The following is a 9257-nucleotide window of genomic DNA, read 5'->3' as shown; positions in this document are numbered from 1 at the left end:
TTGTGTATGTTCAATTTAAACTCTACAGCTGAGAAAACAGATTTGGAGAGATTAAATACCTTGCTCAGGGCTATAAAGCTATTAGGCTGAAAACCAAATGAAATTGCCACTCTTGACCGCTTTTCCTCTACAAAAAGAGCAATTTCTTCTGGATTAACCTAATAATGGCAACTTTAGAATGATGACTCTGTTGTGTCTGGTACCAACGAGCCCTCATGGTGTGGTGTAGTGGTTACTCGTTGGGCTGCGATCCTCATGGTTGGCAGATTCAAAACCGCCAGCACCTTTGTGGGAGAAAGACTGGGCTTTCTACTCCTATAAATAGTTACAGTCTCGGAAACCCCTAGGTTTCTAAGGCAGTGAGTTTGGTTTGTTGCAGGTACCAAAGGTCACATTAGCACTTTGCTCTATGACACCCACAGTCAGCCACTAGGAACAGTTTGAGATGCACTTAATTTTCTCTGGGCTTTTTTTTTTTTTAATGGAACAAGATTTGAATGCTTTTAAAAATTTTTTTACATAGTTGTAATCCTTCAGAGGAGTTTAGATTTTCTTTTGAAATTAATCTTTTAATACATAATACTTTCTCATTATAGACAGTACATTCACTTATACAGATTTGTCTTCTTTAGCTTGACTGTATTATTTCTCTCAGAAAATTTATTTCCAATTTCATATTTTTAAAAAGTCCAATAATGCTGATCAAGAATAAGGTTTTTTTTCCTTCTGTATTTACTATGAATTCTTTGGGATGGATTCCCAAAGTGGGTTTATGGAATCCAGGAGAGTCAAGTTCTTACTAAAATTTTCTAATTGATTTCCAAATGGATTGTAGTGATTTGCGCTTCCACCAACAATGTTTGAGAAGGCTTGTTTCATTGCCGTCTGTGACTGTAGTTTAAATATGTAGGGTTAAAAAAATATATATGTAGGGTTTTTTCCTTCTTCAGATTAGAAAAAAAGTTGCAGTTATGAGAAATACAGAAATGTTTAAAGAAAAGAAACCTCACCTAAAATTTCCCCATGCAGATACGTCACTGTGGACGTTGTATTTACTTTCCAGCCTTTACACATATTTATATTAAAATACTTATATATATTTATACACACAATAAGTTCATATGGTCTATGTATATATTTTTATTGCAATTCTATTTGTTCTATTTTGCAAACTCTAATTTTCCATTTTAACCCCTTTACTTACCTCATTAAATAATTCTTCTGTAGCATCACCACATTCTCAGGTTTATTTGATTAGGTAGTAAATGAACACAGTGAAAAATCGGGACAAAAACCACAGAAGATTCTACAGTGTGATTCTGTATCCACTTTCAGTTCCCCTCCCCAGATACCACAACTCTGCCAGTTTCTTGTGTTTTTCCCCAGGGATGTTCTATTCGGGGATGAGAATCGATCACAGAGCATCATGTTTAATGATAGTCTAATGTATAAAAAAACCTCACTGCCATTGAATCGTTTCTGACTCATAATGACCCCCAAAGGGCAGAGTAGAACTCCCCCTATGGATTTCCGAGACTACAACTACTACATGGGAGTAGAAAGTCTCATCTTTCTCCTACAAAGCGCTGGTGGCTTCAAACACGCTTGATCTTTCGATTAGCAGCCAAACAAGTAACCACAACGCTACCAGCGCTTCCATAGCTAAGATACAGAGTGTGTAATTTATACCCCGGGCACCATTCATTTCAGTGGAGGCTTTTGTGTTGCTGTGAGACTGAGCAGGTTGCAACTGAGCATCCAGTTTAAAAAGGACCAAGGAAGAAAGGCCCGGTGATGCAGTTCTGAAAAGCATTCAGGGGAAGCCCTGTGGGTTACATCGGTCCAGGCCCGTGGGGCATGGGGTCGCCTGAGTCTGGGGCAGACTCAATGACAGCTAACAACAACGATTTCTTCAACAAGTCTCTTATTGAACCTGCACACATCTTTGCAAAGACAATCCCTGTACATAGATTTTGATGCACATCTCTGAGTATTTCCTTAGCATGGTTTCCAGGAAGGGGACAGGGTCTTAACCATTTGGACTTTGGGGCTACTTCATCCCACCAGAATGCTGCCCACCCATGGTGGGTGAAGAGAGCAGCTTTCTTACACTCTCACTGCCATTGAGTTGCTGACTCAGAGACTGTAACTGAGGAGTAGAAAGTCCTGTCTTTCTCCCTCAGAGCTGCTGGTGGTTTGAACTCTCCAGCATACAGATCGCAGCCCAACTTGTAACCACTACACTATTAGAGCTCCAATTTCTCACACGAGGCCTCTATCAATTTTTTTTTTTGCTCTTTGAGAACCTGATAGATTAAAAATCACCACCAACAAACCTTTCGTTTACACAGCTTTGTGATGAGCTGCGTGATGTGGATGAGACATTCGCACGTCTTTTGACCATTTCAGTTCAAATACTCTGTTCATTTTCAACTATTGAGGAATTCATGTTCATACAGTTTTATGAAGTATTATGAAGGAGTCTCAATATTAAGAACCTCTGCTTATTTAATAAAGGAGAGTGGCATTTCATTGTTGGTTTAAAATTCCACGTATCTGGCTATGAACGAGCCTGAACATTTCTTTGCGTGTTTACATTTCCTCTTTTGTGAATTCTTAGTTTGTTCTGTTTTCTCATTCCTCCCAGAGAACTTTAAGCAGTGGACAAATCAGCCATTCTTTGGGGTGGCCAAAATAAACTTCTGCCTGGCCCTTGGGCTGGGCTTTGCTCTCACCATCTGGCTGCATCTGCCATACTTGCCTGGCGTTCAGCGATTGCCTTCCTTTGGCTGGATTGCGACCATCATGAGCTTCTGTGAAGGTGCCCCCTAGCTCTGGAAAAGGTCTTTAGTTTCTCCTAACCCATTCCTTCCTGGGCACTTCTCCTTCTTCCCTTCTTAGGGGTTTTGTGGGTGGTCGGAGAACAGAACTGGTAGTTGCTGACTGGGAAATGTGATATGTCATTCCCCCTCGGCCACTAAAGAGGTGGAGGAGGAGGGGCTGATTCCCATGAACCTCTGGGGCCATGTATCTATTTGTGGTGATGGGAGTTGTGGTTTGTGGCTGTAGCTCAGCAGATAAGGAAGAGTGTCTGGGATTCTTGGATGAGAATGAGACCTCTCCACTTCCTGTCTCCCAGTCACCTTCATTTTCTTCACCCTCATGTTCTTCCCTATTAACCTCTGGATCTTTGAGTGGAAGAGGAATCTATCAATCCCCATTGGCTGGAGCTATTTCATTGGTTGGCTGGTGTTTTTCCTATACGTTGTCTGTGGTAAGTGGCCAGGAGGTGCCTGGGGTGGGGAAGGAAACATGGGTGGATGGGGGCAGATACAGTGTGGAGGGAGGGGTGAGGTGGGGGCAGGGCAGTTCTCAGGGATACCGTTTCCCCAAAAGTAAGACATCCCCCGAAAATACGACCTACTTACAGTTTTGCCTCTCGCTGAAATATAAGGCACCCCTGAAAATAAGACCCCCTGAAGCTACCATAACTCTAGACTCTGGACTGTAGGGGGAGGGGGGACCGCTGCTACGCAGCTCACTGTTGGCCACAGCGCAGCCGGAGCAGACAGGAAGTGCGAGGTCTCTTTTAATAAAACAATAAATGTGTACTATATTCTTCTTCATGGAAAAATAAGACACCCCCTGAAAATAAGACCTAGTGCATCTTTAGGAGCAAAAATTAATATAAGACACTGTCTTATTTTCGGGGAAATAGGGTAGGTTCTTGGGGACTGTCTTCCCTTTGATCTCACCTTGCTTTGTCACTTTCCCTCCAACGCTCCAACTGTCTTCTTCCCCATTACCTATCTTTTCCTAGCAGCCCTTTGCTACTTCAACCAAAACAACTTCTGGAGCCTAGTTCTGATGCGCCCCTCTGGCACCGTGTCCTGCAGCAGTATGAGCTTCTCTGAAGACTCTGAAGGGGAACACAGGGATTCAAAGCAACCACCTGGATTACCTGGATCCTCATAGAAAAGAAGGCGTCTTCGTGCCCTTTACTGAGGTCTCCTGAGGACCACGTTCTGTCCACCCATCTGAATCTTCTCCTCACCCGTCCCTCTCCCCCTCTCGCTCAGTGGAAGGAATCAGCCAGGGACGGACTTCGGACGCGCTGTGCTCCTCGTCCTCGTTCCTGCCTTCCCTCCAGCGTGGGTGACCTGGAATAAAGCGTCTCTTTTGAAAATCATGCCCGGCAGTTAAGCTGGCATTTGGTAGAGGGAAGTAGAAGAGGCGAAATTATGCTTGTTTCCCCGTTCTCCCTTCCTACGAATCTGTTGGTACCCTTGGGTGCCTCAACCTGCCAAACCTCTACCACGGGGCCCTGTACACGAGCAAATAAATGCCTCTCGGGAGCTCAGCTGCCTCCGCCTTTGTGGTGTTTGTTAGCCAGTGGACGTGGACCGTCACGGCTGGTCAGGAGACGGCCAGCACTTCGGAACCGGTGGGTTTCCACATAGTGAAGAATTCAAAAGCAAGATGGACCTGGAACGAGAGGCAGGTGAAAAACCGAGAACACCCAGGTCTTCGCTAGCGGCCGAGCTTCCCCGTCTGCGAGCCAGGGAGGGTTGGTTCTCAACCTGCGGGTCGCGACCCCTTAGGGGGTCGGAACGACCCTTTCACAGGGTCGTTCATACAGTGACGAAGGAGCCACGAACATAATGTTATGGCTCGGGGGTGGGGTGGGTCACCCCAACACGAGGAACTGTCTGAAAGGGTCGCGGCGTGAGGAAGTGGAGAACCTCTGGATCGGCGCCACCTGGCTTCCGGCGCCGGCGGCCGCGAGCGCGGCTCGGTCTCGCGAGAGTCCTGTGCGTGCGCGTGCGTGCGTGTGCGCGTGCGCGCGCTCCGACCCCGCCTTCCGGGTGAGCGCGTGGCTGAAGGGGGCCGGCTTCCCTGGTCAGCCTCGGCGCTGTTGGGGTGCTGGGAGCTTGTGGGGTTCCGCGACGGGGACCGTGCGGGGGCCGTGGTGTGGGGTCCGAATCCCGCTCCGGGCGCCTTCGCTCCCTCCTCGCTCCCCGGCTGGGCCGCCCCTCCTGCGACCCGACCCCTCGCCGGGCGACCCGGCCGCCTTCCGAGCCCGGTGCCGCCGGCTGTGCCGCCACGGAGGTCGGTGTATGGGATGACTGGACCGCGATCCCGCCCCGGCCACCTGTCCAGATGGCCCCGAACGTCCAGATACCAGCCCGCCCTTGCTGCTGAAGCTCAGGCCCTGGCAGTGGGAATCAAACACGAAAGGAGACGTGTGAGCGTCAGGCCCCAGAACCCAGAGACAGACCGCTGCTGGCTTGAGCAGCATGGCCACGCCCGTGGAGTCAGATAGCTCACGCCGAGAGGCTGGCCCCGGGAAAGTATGTTTCATGATACATGGTTGATCTTTGTTATTGAACGTCCATCCCGCCGGAGTTGTAATGCCATTCCGGCAGAGGAGGGAATTGGAGACATTCATGTATGTATCATGAGGTTGGACCATATGGCACTGGCGTTTTAGCTCTTAAATATTGGCAGTTATATGTGGCTCGATACAGGAAGGAAGGGAAGAGGAAAAAAGTATTGCTACAAAATCATAGAAACCTTGCCTACACAAAAACATCAAAAGTGTGAAGCTGTCACTTGATATATCTCCCATAGCGGCCTATACATTTCTGAAAGCACTGCTGTTACCATCTTTTGAATGCTTCCCTGAAGAATTCTGGGCTCTGATTGACACCACGTCAAAACCGCACTTTGGACCTCCTCGATGGGCTCCATTCGTGTTTCTTTTCCATGTTCTTTGAGTTTGGGGAACAAAAAATATATGCAGGGGCAACATCAGGGTGTAGGATGGATCAGGTAAGTTTTCCCGGTGAAATTCTCCTAGAATCCTCAAAGAATGAGCATGATCGTGGAAAATACTAAGATGCAACATTCCTGGCCTTTTTCTCACCAATGCAGTTTAGCAATTTTCATAAGACTTCTTCCTAATAAGCCTCTGTGAGCGTCCTGTGTCCTTTGAGAAAATCTATCAAGGTTTCTCCTTTGAAGTCCCCAAACACAGTCATCATAACCTTCTGAGTTGACTTCTCCGACTTGAATTTAACTAGTCCAACAGAAACCACTCCAGTGCATTACTGGGAGAACTTGTTTGGAGCCATCCACTGATGACAGGCCATGCCTGTTAATACAAATCTTAGTCGTTACTGGTTTCATTTATTTATTTATTTATTTTAAGTGAATCATCACAACAATCCATCATCCAGTTGTATTGAGCACACTTGTACATATGTTGCCATCAACATTTTCAAAACAATTTCATTGGAGCCCTTGGTATCAACTCCTTTTCTTTCCCCTCCCGCCCTCGTGAAGCCTTGATCAGTGAGATGTTACTGTTATTTTGTGTCTTACACTGTCGTCTCCGTTCACAGAGACTTGTTTAAACATGTCGTGTATGGAATCAATGTGTGCATGGGTGGACTAGACCCCTCATAACAACACTTTTCTACTTATCCCTGTAAATGACCAATTTCTGTTTGATTTGGGGCCTTTTTAGGATTCTTATGGAACCCTGGTGGCGTCATAGTGGTTACACGTGGAGCTGCTAACCAAAAGGTCAGGAGTTTGAAACTACCACTTGCTCTATGGGAGAAAGATGAGGTTTTCTACTCCCTTAAAGAGTTACAGTCTCAGAAACCCACAGGGGCAGTTCTCCCCTGTCCTATAGGGTCATTATGAGTCAGAATCGACTCGATGGCAATGAGTTTGGGAGTTTTTTTGTTTTTAAGGTTCTTATTCTTTTGTCATACCTGATCAAGGAAAAGTTGCTAGTTCCAAGCAAATGTCAGCAAAAACCCTAACATAGAGGCTGGGTAATTGGATAGAATAAACATTCCACAAATCCCTACTTTATATCCTCACTGTACTACTCTTTATAGTAACAAATAAGGATTTAGTGGAAGACTGATTGAATTAGACATTCTAGGGAAAGGGGCACCAAAAAAGGAGAAGTTAGGATCCCTGCCTTAGCGATCCACATAACCTAACTGGAGAAAGTGACCTGGTGATTATTTTACAGGCGTCACAAACTCAAATGCCCACAGAAGCTAAGCAGGTAACAAATACATTATGTACTAATCATTTATACATTTCCTTTTATGATAAAGACCTTGTGCATAAATGATCTATTTTTAGATAACAAGCTATTCCAAACTTTACTGGCTTAAAATAATAAACATTATTTCAGTTTCTTTTTTTTTTTTTTTTTTAACATTATTTCAGTTTCTGAGGGTCAGTTTAGCTGTTTTTGACTCAGGGTCTGTCATGAAGACTTTTAGATATACCACCAAAAGAACAATTCATTTAAGTAAAATGGATGTTAGGCTTCCTAAAAAAAAAAAAAGCAAAACTTCTCTGAAAAAACACCGATAAGTGAATGAAAAGACAGAGTTAAAAGGCAAGTCACAGATTGGGAGAAAATATTTGCAAAGCAAATAACTGATCGTTCAATTCAGAAGAGGATGTGGAATGAGAGATATCATTGCTGCTGTCAGATGGACCTTGGCTGAAATCAGGGGATATCAGAAAAATATTTACCTGTGTTTTATCGACTATGTAAAGGTATTTGATTGTGTGAATCACAGCCAATTCTGGATAACAATGAATAATGGGAATGCCAGAGTACTTGATTGTGCTAATGCAGAACTTGACCACAGACTAAGAAATGTGTTTGAACAGAACAAGGGAACACTGCATGGTTTAACAGCAGGAAAGGGTATGCGTCAGGGTTGTATCCTTTCACTACACTTAGTGTGTATGTTGACCCAGTAATCTGAGAGGCTGGACGCTATGAAGAGGAGTGCAGCCACAAGATTAGAGGAAGACTCAGTAACAACCTGAGAAATGCTGATGATACACCCTTGTTTGCCTAAAGTGAAGAAGAATGAAGCACTTATGATGAGGCTCAAAGGTCATAGCGTTCAGTGTGGATTACACCTTAAGAAAACAAAATTACAACGGGAACAATAGGCAACATCATCATAAACGAAAATATTGGAGTTGTCAAGCATTTAATTTTATTTGGATCCACAGTCAATGCTTATGGAAGCAGCAGTCAAGAAATCAAATGACGTATTGTACTAGGCAATGCTACAAATGAATCTCTTTAAGGTATTAGAACACAAAGATGCCACTTGGATGACCGAAACCTGTCAGACACAAGCCAGAGTATTTTCAGTCGTTTAATTTACATTCAAAAGCTGGACAGTGATTAAGGAAACTTAAAGAAGAATTGATGCCTTTGAACGATGGTGTTAATGAATAAAATAGAACATGAACTACCAAAAGAACAAGCAAATTTGTTTAGAAAAAAATTCAACTAGAGGAGCTGGTACCAAAGTCTTAAGTGGAGAACAAATGTTTTGAGAATGATGAGGGCAACGCATGTACAAATGTGCTTGACACAATTGATTTATGTATGGATTGTCATAAGAGTTGTATGAGCCCCTAATAAAATGATTAAATAACAAGTACAACTAGAATGCTCCTTAGAAGTAAGGATGGCAACCCTTTGTCTCATGTACTTTGGATGTGTCACCAGGTGAAACCAGTCCTTGGAGAAGGACATCATGCTTGTGGAGGTTTAGGCGGGGAAAGGAAGACCCTCAGTGGCTGTTACAGTAGCCTCAAAAATAGCAATGGTTGTGAGAACACGACCAAGTAGGGTTGGCATGCATAAGGTCACTTTGAGTTGAAACTGCTTCAAGGGCACCTAACAACTGCAACAACATATCTGATGAAGGACTTGTAGCAAAAACATACAAAGACGTCTTCAAGCTCAATGGTAGCCAAAGAAACCGCTCAATTAAGAATGATCAAAATGTATGTATAGACACTTCACCAAAGACAGTGTATACTTGCCACAGGACATTTTTAGGCTGATGGTACTATCCTATATGATACTGAATTGGTGAACATGTAACCTTATACAAAACCCATAGGATCCATTGAACACAAAGAGTGTAAACTACAGATGTTAATCATGTATAAATTTTGGTTTATTTATTGTAAAAAATGTACCACACAAATGCAAAGTGTTAATAGGAGAAAAAAGTGCTCAGTGGTGAGAAGGGACATAGGGGAATTCTCTATACAATTTTCCCATAAACATAAAACTGTTCTAAAAAACCAAAATTGATTAAAAATCAGTTCCAAGTTCAGAATCGTGTTAAGAGACTCTTTGGGTGTTGTATCAGGCCAGGTGGGGAGAAACAAATCCATAGGCT

General features: G+C 44.0%; 1 protein-coding gene across 1 annotated transcript in view; it reads left to right on the top strand.

Annotated features, from left to right (window-relative positions):
- Positions 1-4360, top strand: part of ODF4 (outer dense fiber of sperm tails 4) — a 5867-nt gene extending 1507 nt beyond the window's left edge. The window contains exons 2-3 of the mRNA XM_045293311.1: positions 3140-3274; positions 3821-4360. Coding sequence (XP_045149246.1) covers positions 3140-3274; positions 3821-3975 — 290 coding nt within the window. The 3' untranslated portion in view covers positions 3976-4360. The remainder of the gene's footprint in view (positions 1-3139; positions 3275-3820) is intronic.
- Positions 4361-9257: the final 4897 nt, after the last annotated feature.

The sequence above is a fragment of the Echinops telfairi genome, unplaced genomic scaffold (genome assembly GCF_000313985.2).
Source record: "Echinops telfairi isolate 266 unplaced genomic scaffold, ASM31398v2 ScPeMD7_2010;HRSCAF=2546, whole genome shotgun sequence".
In the NCBI taxonomy this organism is placed as follows: domain Eukaryota; kingdom Metazoa; phylum Chordata; class Mammalia; order Afrosoricida; family Tenrecidae; genus Echinops; species Echinops telfairi.
This window is presented reverse-complemented; position numbering and strand designations above follow the sequence as displayed.